This window comes from Apium graveolens, chromosome 9, assembly GCF_009905375.1.
Source record: "Apium graveolens cultivar Ventura chromosome 9, ASM990537v1, whole genome shotgun sequence".
Lineage (NCBI taxonomy): Eukaryota > Viridiplantae > Streptophyta > Magnoliopsida > Apiales > Apiaceae > Apium > Apium graveolens.
In genome coordinates, this window is record NC_133655.1 from 262,942,991 (window position 1) to 262,959,655 (window position 16,665).

The 16,665-nt window shown below is 33.9% G+C and overlaps 2 protein-coding genes and 1 pseudogene across 2 annotated transcripts; 1 reads left to right on the forward strand and 2 right to left on the reverse strand.

Annotated features, from left to right (window-relative positions):
* Positions 1–608: 608 nt before the first annotated feature.
* Positions 609–5,852, reverse strand: LOC141686246 (pyrophosphate-energized vacuolar membrane proton pump-like; annotated as a pseudogene).
* A 1,206-nt stretch (positions 5,853–7,058) lies between these two features.
* Positions 7,059–11,406, reverse strand: LOC141687465 (translocase of chloroplast 101, chloroplastic-like). Its single transcript, XM_074492758.1, has one exon. The coding sequence runs from the start codon at positions 11,325–11,327 to the stop codon at positions 7,398–7,400; it is 3,930 nt and encodes a 1,309-aa protein (XP_074348859.1). The 5' UTR covers positions 11,328–11,406; the 3' UTR covers positions 7,059–7,397.
* A 4,558-nt stretch (positions 11,407–15,964) lies between these two features.
* On the forward strand, positions 15,965–16,656 carry LOC141684216 (translocator protein homolog). The gene has a single exon (XM_074489088.1). The coding sequence runs from the start codon at positions 16,041–16,043 to the stop codon at positions 16,614–16,616; it is 576 nt and encodes a 191-aa protein (XP_074345189.1). The 5' UTR covers positions 15,965–16,040; the 3' UTR covers positions 16,617–16,656.
* The last annotated feature ends 9 nt before the right edge of the window (positions 16,657–16,665 follow it).

Sequence of the window (16,665 nt, forward strand, 5' to 3'; positions counted from 1 at the left end):
GGTTAACAACCGATGTATATTACAGTGCTATATATCGGTTAGATTAGTTGACCGATGTGAAATGTTTGATCAGACATCGGTTAGATTAGTTGACCGATGTGAAATGTTTGATCAGACATCAGTTAAATTAGCCCCCCAATGTGAAATGATGGATAAGACATGGGTGTTCTTCACGAAACCGATGTTAAATCTTTTTGTTTAACATCGGCCAATTTCTCAGAACCGATGTCAAATGACTATTTCAAATCGGTTTTTTTAGTTCTTTTTTGTTTAATATTATTTTACATGATGTCTTTTGTACATTTTTTACATCGGTTTACATTTACCATTGTGATGTTAATGTGGTATAAATTACATGCCATCCTGGTCCTGTTTACAGCCACATGAACCAATTGCATTTACACAACCAAAAAAATACCAAACATTGAAACATCCAACCAAAAACATCCAACAGAAACATAAAGCTACATTGATACCAAATATCTTAAGATACAATATTCTAACAATCAATTCGAACATACATTCCAAGTCTAAAATAAACATCCCAACCAATAACAATAAAATAACTTAGTTATCCAGACTCTTTTAACTAAGGACTTGTCAAGAGTTTATACATTGGTGGTCATCGTCAAAATCTTTCCACGCATCACAAAAAGCATTTCATCAACTGGATCACCTTCACACATAGCATCCAACAATTGTTCATCCATGCTTGCACACATTGGCACCTACAAGCTAGGATTGAGGGTCAGGGGAGCCAAAATACAAGCACTGTAAAATATTTGGCAACTTCATATAATTTCATTATCTAGTTCAGATCTATATTTTTTTATATTTCAACATTATGTAATCCAATTCTGCAGCGTAGTATAGTATTCACATAAAATGTCGTTATCTAAAAATCAGGCTACGCGGTAAGTACTGAATAGCACCGCCTTTGTCTAGGCTAGAAAATGTTTTGCATCCAAAGAGACTGTGCCAATAGAAACGTAAATATAGTACTAGCAGGAGACATAAGATATGCAACACAAATGTATCAAATGAAAACATAAATGAGAGCTAAAATGTACAGCAATAACAGCAGCTTTGTGTGGATCAGAACCCTTTGGTCCAAGGGTCCTAGCGTGTTCAGAGGCCCCGGCCTAACATAAATTACAGAATTTTGATCATCAAATGAAATAATAATAAATGCCCAACGGAAATAACAAAATTTTGATCATCAAGATAAAATAATAAAAAATTAAAGCACTAACTTGACACGTTCAAATAAACTGTTATTTACCTCGATGTATTTCTTAGCATTGTCCCAGGCACCACCTGTGTTGGATGCAGATATTGCTATCTGTTGGCAAAAAGTTCAAGTAATGAACTACAATTTCTAGTATCCGGATTTGAAAAACAGACTCGCAGTGATCTAGCAAGTAAATCTACGGATCCAGCATTCCAAAGGGTTAAAAATAAAATAATTTTTGGACATGCAGATAATTCATTCTGTCCTAATTCTGGCTAGTAAAAATTACCTGAACACCGGAAACAAGAGAACCAGCAAGAACACCAGAAAGGGTCTCCACTCCAAATAGGATTCCAACAATGAGGGGTGTAAGCATCACAAGGGCACCGGGAGAAATCATTTCCTTGAGAGACGCATCAGTTGAGATCTTAACACAGGTTGCGTAATCAGGCTTGGCAGTGCCTTCCATGAGACCTGGAATGGTGTTGAATTGTCTGCGGACCTCCTCCACCATCTTCAAAGCTGCACTACCCACACTCTTCATGGTCATGGCAGAGAACCAATAAGGAAGCATGGCACTAACGAGCAAGCCAATGAAGACCTTTGGGGTCAATACATCAACTGTTATGATTGATGCACGACTTACATAGGCACCAAAAAGTGCTAATGTAACAAGTGCTAATGAAACAAGGGCAGCAGATCCAGGATTCAAGCCTCTTGGCAGAGGCATGTGTGAGTGTCGGTAATTAAATTTCTGAATAAGATCATTTCAAGAAAACAAAATAATATTAAATAATAATCACAGAATAATAAATAGCAGCAAAGTTTGGACTTTGGAGTAATTAATAGCTCTCAGATATCCAAAACTAGATCAATGCATGGGTAAGAAGAGATTGTAGTGCTCTCACATAGAAATAGAAAATTTAATAATCTAACGATTACAGCATGCATTATAATAAAAATATGGAAGAACTTACAACACTCTGTCTAATTGCATATGTCTAGAGATAAGAAGTAAAGTCACTATGTAGGAAGAGAGGATCATTGTACCTTTCCAATGGCAGCAGTTGTGTTCCCAGCAGCATCAAGGGCATCAGTTCTTTCACGAATCTTGTGACTCATGCCTGCCATCTCAGCTATGCCTCCGGCATTATCACTGATAGGACCATATGCATCAATAGCCAGTCCAGTGGCAATTGTACTCAGCATACCAAGTGCAGCCACGACAATACCATACATGGCATCGAAGCTAAAACTAACAAAAATACTGACTGCAATGGCAAAAATGGGAATAATGACAGATTTGTATCCTAGTGCAAGGCCAAAAATAACATTTGTTGCAGCTCTAGTCCTGCAAGGAATCAGCTACATCTTGCACAGGGCTGCCATGAGAAGAAAAAATCAATTCAGATATACAAGGAAATGATAGCAAATTTGACATATAAATTTGCATAACATTATTTTATCAACAATTGGACAATTACCTGTAAGCATTGCTCGTGTAGTACTCAGTAACAAAACCAATAATAAGCCCTGCCCAGAGACCAACGCACACACACAAAAATAACTTCCTGAAAACACAAGTTAAAAAAATTATCAAGTTTTAGCTAGTATCGATTGTATATGAGAAACTTTAACGACAAGATTTATAATGATATTACAATCTCGATAACGGAGGATAAAAGCAAATCTCGATATCATACACAGGATGAACAACACCTGTAAAAAACTAGTAACCTATGATCATCCTCGCAGCAATAACCAAACAACATGACCAGATTCGGATGCCTTAGCTCACCTAGAAAATTCACAGTATATAAAACAAACCAAAAGTCAATTACATCACAATACATAATAATTAGACTAACAACAAGTAATATGAATTTGAAGACTCACAAGCCACTCACAATGACCCTGGAGCCCTTCCTTATAAGAATCTTAAACGCAACTGGAAGATATTTCAAACCAACTCTAAGATTCTCATCAATATTTCCCTTGTAAACAGTACCAAAACCGTCTTGTCCAATTATATAATCCGACCGAAAACTCCCAAAAACCACCCAAAAAAACCGAACATAAAACCCAAAAAAAAACGTTTCTTATATACATGCACAAAAGAGGGAGATAGAAGAATATACCTCAAAGTTCCAAACCTCCAAACTGTGAACTTCCAGATGCTCCAAAACCTGAAAGTTCCAAAGCATCAAATCTGTGAACCTCTGGATGCTCCAAAACTTCTACTAGTTTATAATCTTACTAGTTTGAAGCTCAATTTGAAACTCCAAAGCTTAAATTTGAGTTGGGGCTGAAATTAGGGTTTCGGCAAAAAGAGAAAAAGAGATGATAGATGAGCGGGAGTTTCAAGGTAAGAGAAAAAGAGGAGAGAGATGAGAGGTGAGAGAAACAAGAAAGAGACGGTGAGAGAGACGAGGGTCTCGGGAGAGACGAGGGAAGTCGGTGAGGTATATTTTGGAAAAGGGGGAATAAGAATAAAGTGAATATTTGTCAAAATTAAAGGGGGGAAGTACTGAAACCGGGGGGGGGGAAGATAAGTGAAATTTTAATTTTTTTTTAACATGGTCATAGACAACGGTTAACAAAATCAGCCGATGTCAAAATTAAAAATATATATTTGGCCTTTTTAATTTTTGAATATAGACAACGGCTACTATGTGAAACCGATGTCAACATTTATAATCAACATCGCTTATTTTAAACCGATGTTAAACAGACTTTTAGCATCGGGTGCATTACATGTCGATGTCTAAATACCGATGTTGTATCTACTACTTCTAGTAGTGTGTTGCAGCTTTTAGGGTGGTTCGTAGACTCCACAGTACGCTTGGAAGTTCATCTACCCAGTTTCTATTGGCATCCATCAGTCTCTTTTTGAGGCCTTGTAGAACTGCTTTGTTAGTGATTTCAACCTGTCCATTGGCCTGTTGATATGCCACTGATGCTTTGAGATGTTGGATCTCGAGCTCTTCGAGAGCGTTCTTCCAACTTTCGCCCGTGAACTGGGTGCCGTTATCTGTGATGATGATTCTTGGTACTCCGAATCGGAATACTATATTTTTCATTAAGAAATGTATTACATCCAGCTCTTTGATTCGGGCGAGGGGTTTTGCCTCCATCCATTTGGTAAAGTAGTCTACCACTACAATGATGTATTGGCACTATTTGGAACTCTTTGAAAGTGGTCCCACTAGGTCTATGCCCCACATGTAGAATGGGCAAGGCGTAGTGGTAAGATTAAAGGTCACAAACGGCTTGTGGTTCTTCGAGCCATACAATTGGCAGGGTTTGCATTCTTTCGTGTACTTTTCGCAATCCTGGCGCCTGGTGGGCCAAAAAACGTCATGTCTTATAATCTTTAAGGCCATGTTCTTTCCTGCAAGGTGGGCTCCACATATGCCCGAATGTACTTCTTCCATTATAATTTCCATGCGCTAGAAGGAGGTTCTACCCCCTCCTAGAAACAGCATACAAATAAAAACAATGATAAATAACAATGATAAATAGAAGGAGGGTCTACCCCCTCCTCTCCTTCTAGTGCCATTGTTAGAGTATATTGATCAGATCCCTTTACAAGTGTGTTTACAAGTCTTTATATACTTCTTACATGGGCTTTTTTAGGTGGGTTCTTTACAACTTGGGTTGTGGCCCAACAATTAGTTATCTCAAATTCTTGGTGAAGCCCAGCTTGCTGACACCTCCTCACACTACGCTGCAACTATAAATTATATGACTGTTAACAAGCATATCATTTCATTTAGTAATTTATCACATATTTTTTCATATATATTTTTTTCCAGGTAATTACTCGTGCATATGTGAGGTATATATTTTTGGATATGTCCCTTAAATTTGTACATTATTGTATTTAAAAAATATTCTGATTCACGATTTTGATCTTTTGTGCAGTTGTATTGTGTTACTAAAGTAGTTATAAGCTGACTCTGGATCCAGAAAATCGGTTGGAGGATTGGCAGGGTGCCACAGTTTACATAGGGCTTCTTCTATCAATTCATAACAAGCAGGTTGGGCAATAGTAAGCTAATAAGTTAGTTTATATCTCTATCAATGTTCTTATTTTTCTGGTGTTCATTGAGTATACTTTGTCTTCTATAGACCAATCTTTTTAAAACTATATTTTTTTGGTGCAAAAGCTTGATTCTTGCTACTCATTAGAATTCTTTTGATTTCAAGAGCTGGAAACTGGTATATAAGATGGACATGTAGCTACAAAATTGTTGCCTTGGTTTGTGTTTCACTTTGTTCCCTACATATATACTATTTGCAAATGGTAAAGGTTAAACACAAGCTTCACAAATAATATAAGATTAGATACCTGCTTTTTTCACATCTCCGTAGGACATGATGTTAATAGTGCACTCAAAGTTAAAAAGATCAAGTCAAAATATTTTCTTAAATGGTCATTCGTGCGTCTAAATCGATCCTTAATCTTGTGTTGTCTATAATATAATATAATAAAATAGAGTTGTGTGACAATTGCATCAATTACTTTCATTTTCTAAACCGACTTTTGTGATCCGTAATTATAATGTGTATATATTTCCTTTGCAAGTAGTTTGTTAAACAAAATCATAAGATTTGGCATAAGTTGATCATTTTATTTTATATGTGGGCCACCTTTTTTATGTTACTTGTCATTGAGCTGATTTATTATATATTATTATTAATCTGTTCTCTATAAATGAACAGTAAGAAGTAGCCAGGATTTGCATTCGTTGAGAATAATTAACGGGTTATCTACGCAATAAACTACTGTACGAGGATTATTAAGCTCACAAAGCACCTTTATTAACCATTTATTCCGTAAATCCTTATATTATAATGCATGATAGTGACATTAGAAGTTGATGGATTTCTTTTAACACATATTTCCTTATTCGCGTGTCCTTTACAAGTGTCAGGCAAACAAAAATAAATACGAAAGATTAAACTTGCTTAGCTTAAAATGGTCACTTTAAAATTAACTCAAGCCCGAAAATCTTATATTCTAATTTTCAAGCATGCCGTTAAAAATTGAGAACATATTGCTAAAAAACAAAGTACTCGAACTACTGCTAAAATTTCACGAGAATCTTATCAGTAAATAATAATTAATTTTGAATGACATCTTTCACGTCCTAAGCCTACGCATCTATATTTGTAAGTTATTCAATGATGTGAGTTACTCCTATAATTATTCGTCTAGAACTACAAGATCGTTCCATAATTTGGTAACTTAAAAAATATACAAGGAAATTAAATATGTATTGGTATTCCTAATTTGAGCCTACAATTCAAGAAATAATAATGATAAATGATGCATTGTTATTATTTTCCCTAATTTGAGCATATTATTCAAAAAATAATATATATATATATAATATATTAGTAAAAAGACAGTTAAACATGTTTTTAGCCGTTATACACTTAATCAATTTATACACTTAAATCCATTTCAGTTTTTAAGAAATAATTTTTCATGGCGGGAAGCGCGGGTTTTCAACTAGTTCTCCTAACAGGGGAAAAAATGAAAAGGCGTTCTAGTCGACTATATTGACATCAATGATATTATTTGAAAACTGTCCGACACCAGATGATCTGAAAATTAATTAGAAGGTTAAATTCTGATCATGAAGATGCCAGAAATAAATATGGCCAACCAAGTTATATTATATAAAAAACATAGCTTAAACATCTGGTTGGAGAGGTCATAAAAGTATATTGATTTGCTACATTGCAGAAATATACTTAAACAGTTCTCTATGGTAAAATCTCTTCCCTACAGCTCTAGCTAACTGACCAAGAATGTATGTGCAGAAAGAAGCTCATAAGATCAATATGTACAGATAATGAAAAAAAATTGTTCATGAAGACCACACTACTAAAAAGGCAAAATTGCCAGACAGAAACTGTAGTAAAATCAAATCTCAGTCTCCGTAAATTGAAAACAACACAATGCACAATGGTATGTAAATTGAAGATAACTGGAGAACTATAGTAGTAAAATGATGTTGATAATGAAGCAGTTTCGACATGGACAGAATTAAACAGTACTCCGATAAATTTCTAATATCTACTACATAGTGTTCTAGAAAATGAAGGAGTATTTGCTAAACCTGAAGGTCAATAATCATCTCACGGTGAAACTTCATTATTTATCTGTGCCACAAAATAGTTTCCTGCATATCGCAACTGCAGCATATAAAATACTAGCAAGCATAAAGGGAGATTCAGAGCTGCTTGTCCGTACACATATCTGGCCTCTGCGATTCTGGTTTATATTGGCTCTAAGATCCACCTTGGAATTCCATCCAATAGAAAACTGTGCAAAACTGTTCAACACATAACACAATTCATTTCTCAAACATACCATTGAAAGACAAAGTAACGACTGAATCTGTCCAATCGGATAATCATGTTCCCTCCGCTGGATATTGAAATTGGCTCCATATACTACATCCTCTTGAGATTGGATCATGCCGGCATTAGCAGCCAAAGAGTACTGCCTACCGAGGGTAATCTGATCCTCAAGCTTCAAACCAGTGACAAACTTTTCATTTATGTGTGTGATGGTTATACCAGCCGTTGTCTTATTCTTCTTGAAATTTTTTAGCTTAGTTTCACCTCTTATGATGTAAGCAGTCTGGCCTTCTATATTTTTTATGTCAAAGCCTGCCAAACTTGATCCTTTCTCCCCATGTTTTGTTGCAATGGAAGATACCAAGTTGATGGTGAACTCTTTCTTATCTGCACTGATCTGAACCTCTATTTCGGCAGGAAATTTACTGGAAGTGGCAATTCTCTTTAAAAGATTGACCCCGTCATAGCCACGGCCATGATCCCAACCGATAGTATCCTGAGTGGGCCTTGCTAGAAAATGGGAAGTTGGCTCCACAAACCTATCCTGGTATGCTTGTTCATCACCATCGGGGGAAGGTGGGGGTAATGGGAAAGATCCATCATCAGTGGGGTCTTCGTCAGTGTTACCATAATCATCTGTGGAATCCATGCCTTCAATCTTTGCTGCTTTCATTCTTTTTAACTCCTCTTTCCATTGCTTCTTCTGAAGAAGCTTTACACGGTAATCGTACTCCTCAAAGTATGCTTTTCTCTGCTCCTTGCTCAACATAGAAAGTCGAGTTTTCTTGAGAGGCTTGAATGGTGGAAGCTGATCATATTCATAGTCATCCTCTTCATATTCATCTTTGTCTGAATCAGATAACTCCTCCAAGTCAATATCAGCATCACAATTATAATGACCATGTCCAAAGGACAGTATTTTTTGGTGCACGTGAGACTGCAGAGTCGAAGACAACAGCGACAAAGACGGCAGTGAGCGCCTAAAATACCTATCGAGTAGACTACGATAGTTGAATGATTCTTGAGGCTCTGAGATAGAGTTTGCTTCAATTAAAATTTTAGTGGAGTAGCACAGCATCATTAACTGTTGCTTCCAGATTTGACCATTAGGGAGCACCTTTTGTCCTTCTCTATTTTTCCGACATGAGAAGTGGTTCTCAACAAGACAAACCTGATTCATCGAATTTGGGACAGCTTTTCTAATAGATTTCAACAGAACTTTCGATCGTTGACTAATAAACGCATCATAACTTAGAGGAAACCCATAAGGTCCTTCTGGAGGTGCAGAAGCTGCATGAGTAAGAGTTACTATGGCAGTTTGCAGAAAAGAAGATCCGAGAGAAGTATCAATTGTCTGCAGCAAATGCAAGTCATCGAGATCTCCGGTTTGAGCATCCAGGCGATCCACGTACAGTACAGAATCAAGGGGTGTTTTCTTAGTGATTTTTTTTACAGAAGACAAGACACTACAGTTGAAAGACTGTTCTGCCGCAGAAGACTTAAGTCCAGGCGTGTCAAAGACCCGGATTTTAACTCCATGCACCACACCTGTAATTTCTTTCACAGAAGATGTTGCAGGTTGAAATGCGTCGATTCGTACTTTCTCTTCCCCAAATATCGAATTTATAGTTGCACTCTTACCAACTCCTGATTTTCCAAGTACAAGGATATTCAAGGAGAAGTCAATGTCCTCCTTCGCATCTTCTTCAAGCTGAAGAGCTGTTCGCTTTGCAGTATCAAGGCCAAAAAGTGGACAGCTTTGCCTACCCCCGATAAGTCCCAGACGGTATAAAACCCGGGCTACTAGGGGTTCATCTGCGGATAGGCCTAATCTCTTAACAAGTCTCAAGTATTTCACCGTGATTGATTGTAACTTCTCCAACTTCCTCTTTTCCTCCTGACTCAAGTTGTTTACAGATTCTTCAACACCAGATAAACTGGAAGGCCTAAAAATATTGAAGCTATTAGGTCTTGCAGCAGGCTGAAAAGACTGCTGGGAAAAAATAAGCCTAAACAAATCTTGCGAAGTTAATGTCATACTGCCTCCTGAATCAACACCTACTGCTGCTTTCAATAAATCTGTTTTAACTGATGAATCAAATAAAACCTTGCCCTCTTTCTTTTCTTCTTCTTCTTCTTCATCAGAATCAACTCCATCTGATTCCGTCATAGATCTTCCGAATGTCATACCATTTGTCCCCCGTTCTAAACCCAAACCTTTAATATGACTTACTGCATTCATGACAACTTTCATTCCATTTTCCTCTTCAGTTGGCTTCCTTTCAGTTAGATTTAGTTCAGAAGATTCATGTGTAAGTAATTTTTCCAACATACTGTTTCCCACTATTTCATCTCGAACACTTAAATTGTCATCATAAGTTTCTTTAGGCTGTATAAAGGCATCGTCAGTTTCTTTGTCTTCTTCCACCTTGAATGGACTATTTGCTACAGTTTCTGTCTGATCAACCGAATCAAGAAATTCATTTGCATTATCACTTATCGAATTGCAGGTCAATACAACTTCTTTGTCAATATGATTCTCCAATATAGCCTCTGTACCAATTTCTCCTCCCTGGGCCTGTGTCACTTTCTTTCTTCCATAATCCTGAATATTTCCGACACAACCATCAGCCTCTTCATTTACTACCACATTGCAAACAATAGCCACCCCAGGTTCTAACATATCCACATTTACATTGTCTGCAGGATTACTTTGTTCAAGATTGCCCTCGTTTAGTTGCCTGATCTTATCGTCCGTTTTAGTGACCTCAACTATATATAATTCAAAATCTGACTTCACACTCCCGGCCTCTTCCATTCCAGCACACAACAAATCAACCTTCATAGCTTCCACCACAGAGTCCCCCTTACATGCAACTTCAAAGCTACCCTCTATTCCTTGCACAATGTCAGCACTTATTTGCTCAATACCATATTTTTCAACTATATCCCTATCGGAATCCTTACCATTCAAAGCTCGAATCATGTCATCCTCCATAACATTATCACCCTTCAGTACAATCTCCGTCTCCTTGCCAACAAAGCCCTCTTTTGGCACCAAACTAAAATCTTCACTCAATACGCAAACAGAATCCCCCTTGTACTCAATCACATTATCATCCTGTCCCACACCATCAGCACTTCCATTCAAATTCAAACTCAAATCCTCACCACAAAAAGCCTCGCAGCTATCTCCTAATTTTTCTACATCATCTTCACTATCTTCCCTATCTTCCCTTACTACATCCTTAATCACCTTCAAAAACTGTGAAACCCCGACAAAAGTCTCACCAGAACCCTCCCCCAAAAAGGCCTCAAAACCACCAACTAATTTCTCTCCAACCAAACCACCCTCCAAGACTCCACCTTTATCAATTTCCCCAACAACATCATCACCAAACTCCACAAATTCATCCTTCCTTGACATCGAAAACCCAACAAAAGTTTCATAAGAATCCCCATCAACTGTCTCAATATCAGTACTCTCAAGAATTGGCTTCTCAGAAGCAGTTTCAAAGCCCTCCTCACTGCTCACAACACCATTATCATCACTACTAAAACTAAAAAAGCCAGAACCATTACTAGAACTACCACTACTATCATTAACATTCAAAAAGTTTAAATCTTTAACTGCATTAGTATCAGAATTTTCCACAGAAAAAGAACCTGGTGCTTTCTCACAAGAAAGTGATGATTTTGCTGCAATTTCCTCCGACTCCATTTATTCAGGATGACCCTTAAGCTCAAAACTTGACAATTTGTGTATGTATTTATCAATTTATGTATGTATAGATTTTGTGAGTTGAATTATGGGTTTTGGCGAAACAGGGTTTATAGGGCTTTCTTTTTTATCAGGACAGGAGCAGGGGCGAGCAAACAAAAACCGAAAACCGAAAACCGAAACCGGACCGAAAAACCGAAAAACCGCACCGAAAAAAAACGAAACCGACAAAAACCGAAAAAAACCGTAACCGAACCGAACCGACCGGACGGTTTGGTAACGGTTACGGTTTTATCCTTAAAACCAAACCGAAAAACCGAACTGCTAATATTATTTTAAAATATTTAATATATATTTATTTACTTATCTATTTTATACAAATATGAGTATATGATACTTGCCAAATTTATATACAAATTTTAAAAACCTTTTGTTGTTGGGCATGTACATGGATCATGATAGTCATTTACTTGCACTTGCTCTTACTCGATAGTCATTCATAATATAGCTCTATTAATTCATCAATACGAATCCCGATGTCACTTGTTTGTTACATTATACTAAACAATTAATTTTCTTAGATTTGTATTAAATAACGTCTATAAATATTCTTAGTATTATATTAAATAATTATTTTTTTAAAAAAATAAAAACCGAAAAAAACCGAAACCGATAAACAGTTAACCGAACCAAAAATAACCGTTCCGAACGGTTCAGTTACAGTTAATAGTTAGAAACCGAACCGACATACACGGTTCGGTAACGGTTTTCGGTAAAAACCGAGCCGAACCGAACCGTGCACACCCTAGACAGGAGTGTGGGGGGTTTAGGACACTTGTGTTTTAACTTAAGCTTCTATGAGTTTATTCTAAAAAAGTTTGAACTGAATATTTGTGATTTTTGTTAGGATAGATTTGCGCTATAATTGTTTTTTTTTCTTTTTGTTTTGTTATCTTATTAAGTATAAGAAAAAAAGATTCTTTTCTTTTTGTCAAGTGCATTATAATTATTTTGGTTACGTTATGTTATTATGTACAAGAAAAAAAAAGGACCTTAGGAGTATATTCAGTGCTAATTAATATAATTGTTGGCTAAAATATGATAAATTGATAATTATGTAAAATTTTAGTTAAGGAGAAGGGTGAAGACCATCTCTTCTATATATAATAGCACGGGGATAATATGCTGAGATTAAAAAATCTCATTAAAAGACTAAACTACCTATTATTAATATTTATATAAAAATTGTGTTTTCGGGTAATTGAACTCGAGTTGCTTCATTTCTCTATACAACCGCATACCACTACACCATATTGTCACATGTATTTTTTATCATACACATACATGTAAGTGTGCTAAAGAAATATTTTATTTAATTTTAAAGATAACTACTTGAATTCCGCAAAAAAAAATATAATTATTTGAATATTTGTACAATTAATTTTAAAGAACTGAATTCCAGATATAAAGTTAGACATGGTACATAAATGGATTATTATCTTATTTATTATTATTTTTTAGTTTGAAAATATATCTCATATATTTTTAACATATTTTTTATTATAAAAAATAATTAAAATGTACATATATAATTTTTAAAGAAAATATTGAAAATAGAATCGCCTATATATAAATAATTTAGATTGGTATTAAATATTTAGATAAGTTCGAATTATAATGAGTCAATGAATTTTAGTTTATTTTGAATTTGAAATCATAATTTGGCACATTATTAAAAAAATACTCAAAATTTGACTACATGACTAGCCGAAAAACATTGTCACATTCTATGTTTAGTAAATTTAAATTACAAGTTCGACAAGAATATCTTACCAATAATGTGAAATTTTTTGATATCTTATATTAATATAAATTAATGTATTTGAGGTATTTATAGGATCAAGTCAACTGATTATTTGTATTAAAATTACTAACTTCAATCGTAGCGCAATTGTGTTTTCGGACTTGTCCCCATTTTAGAAATATTTGAAATTTGATATTAGATCTCACGAGATTTGTTAAAACTATGTGATATATAAAATCGATTTATTTTTCATTTTTCACTTTAAAAAAAATAGCATTTTAAAAAGAATTCTTTTAGATAAATAATATTTATTGATCAAGATAGTATTATACAAATATTTTGAATTATTTTAATATTTTGAATTATTCAAATAAAAGTTATATCTATACTATATTGTAACATTTGATTCAATTCATTTTATACTATTTAAAAAATATATATTGTTCAATAATTTGAAGAAATTAACGAGTTCAACTAATATTTATAAAACTTGATCGAATTAAAAAAAATTAATTTTTGGAGAATAGTATACAATATTATCAAATTTATATGAAAAAATATTAGAGTTGTAATGAAAGAAACTTAAAAATAGTTTAAATAACGATATAATTACAATTTTTCCTTTAAATTCTTGAAAAAAATCATGAATATCAATAATAAGTTTTACAATATATAATTTATTTTTATGTTACATAATTGATACTCGGCCACGTAAAAAATAGATATGGATTGTTTGTGAGTGATAATGTGAATACCATATATAAATTATTGTAATTTATTTATTACATAATTTTAATTTTTGAATAATTATAAATACATGTTATTTATTTAATCAATTGTCTCACTATATATTAATAATGATCATACTATAACATACAATAATTCACATGCTAACATAGACACATATAACTTTTTTTTTTTAAATTAAAAACACATATAACTTAATCTTATTTTGTTAAGAGTAGTGTAAAAGACTAACATTTTTCCAAACTTAAATTTCAAAAACTAACATCTTTCATTAAAATCAACTTTTATATTAATAGTAGTGTAAATTTTATATAATTTATATTATGATCGTAAGTAATTCTGAATTCAGTTATTCAATTTTTATCTTTTTAAATTGAGTAAGTTAATTATAAGTCAGTAGAGAACTCAGTAATAATATAGACCAGTTATATAGTTTATTTAAATAAAATTCAATTTTTTTGGCCAACTTTGTATTCAACATTTATGTTAATTTTTAACTTTTTCTTTGTAAACATACCAACGACATTGTATATATTAAGTTTATTTATTTCATTTTAAACGTACACTGACTACCTGTTTATATTTATTCATTAAATACAAATATACAACACAAACAATAATATATATATATATATATTTTATTTATTTTTCTTAATGAGCTATATTGGAAACGTTGTTTAATTTAGTAATGTCTTGTATAAAAATGATACACAGATAAATACGTTAGACATTATACAAAATTTACAAATAAGAATATAATTAAAAACATTATAATTGCATGCATAAAAAAACTATATAAAATAACTCGTGGCTCGCACGGGTTATTGTGATAGTTATATATAAATATGATATCGAAAGTATACCTAATAAATTTAGTGATTCGACAAATTTAACAAATTAAATATAATTATCTATAATTTTTGTTAAAAAAAATAATATTGGAGTACTTTAAATTTTACATAATTTTTAAATAGATATTTTACATATATTTAAATATTACCATCTAGATATCTAGATGACACCTAAATTTTACATAAATAATTTAGTTAAGAATTTTATACGATAAATGCTCTAACCTAATGAATATATGTACCCATTATGTATTATGCAAATATATGCACCTATTCGTTTATTAGTGTCTTGAATAAACATGCAGTCCAAAATTTATGCCAAACAATTTCGTGCACAGGTGCACGAGAAGACGCAAGAGAAAATAGGTGTAATGTTTGAATTCTTTTCATGCACGTGAGATCGAGAATTTGGCATGTGTTATTAATTAGTAAAAATGAAATAAGTTTATTTACGTTATGAAGTATAATTTTTTATGTTTGGGATAAATTTAAAACCAAAATAGGATAAAGAGAATGAAAATAAAATTACTCTAGTTGAATTCCCTTTTCCTTTTGTAATTTACCTTTATCCTAACGCCCCTAAATTGAATAATATAATTAGATTACAGAATAAAATATTTCAGTTATTTTTATTTTAATTATGTAAATACAAAAATATTATTATGTTTAAAAAATATTTAACCAATTGAAAAATGACACAGCTGTTTTATATTTTTAGAAGAAATCATGATTTATAGGATCATTTATAACCATCAAATTGACACGTATTCTTATCATATGTAGTCTCTCTCTGTTCAATAATAAATTTCCTATTTTAACTTTTGATACTGTTCATGGTAAGCAATTGATTATTAATTTACGTCTAATTTATACAATGAAATATAATCACGAGTGATCTTGTTGAATTCGTTTTTATAAATACTTTAATATAATAAAAATTTTATATTTAATACTAATACGAAATTAAAGATATTAAGAATAATTAATATACATAGGTAAACGTGTTCAACACAAATAGGAAACTTTTTAAATACGGAGGGAGTATTTTATTGGGACAAAATAAAAGGATGTTTGGTGTTATGCACAGAGTATATGCATTTTGTGTCTTTGACTCAATCATATTCCACACTGCTGGCTCTCCAATTCCAACACGTGTACAGTCATTAGCCACTCCTCACCACCTCCTAAGGCCACGTATCACTCTTCACCATTTCTCCCCATACATAATTCCTGATTTCTCTATCATGCAACTCAAGCAAACAACACAAACACCTCTCCTCACACACTCAATACACACATTACTTTGATACAATGGATTCATCTCAAGAACTCAAGCACAGAACAACAACACAATCCAACCAAGACCCCCAAGACACCACCACTACTGATGTCAGAACTGAAAAGAAAAAAGCCATGGCCAAACGAGGCCTCCGCTCATTGGCCTTTGCCATTGCCTTGCCACTTTCCATGACAGTAGCTAACATCTACTCATTTGGCCGTCCTGCTGGTCATCAAACCTACCGCAACGTATCGAAACCCGTCTGGTTTCCTCCCTTGTGGCTCCTTCATTTGATGTGTGTTGTTTATTCTCTTGTCATGGGCTTCTCTGCATGGCTTGTGTGGGCTGAAGGTGGCTTTCATAAGAAACCTAGAGCTGCTGCTATGTATATGGCTCAACTTGGTCTTAGTTTGGCCTGGGATCCGATTATGTTTCGGATGGGAGCGAGTCGAGTCGGGTTGGTTGTGTGTTTGGCGTTGTTGGTGTCGGTTTATCAGTGTTTTCGGGTGTTCAAGAATGTGAATCCCATTGCTGGGGCTCTAGTTAAACCTTGCCTAGCTTGGGTTGGATTTCTTTCTGTTGTAAATCTTAAACTTGTGTACCTCTGAAGATATACATGAATAAATTATGTTCAGTTTTGTTTGTCTATTTTCCATC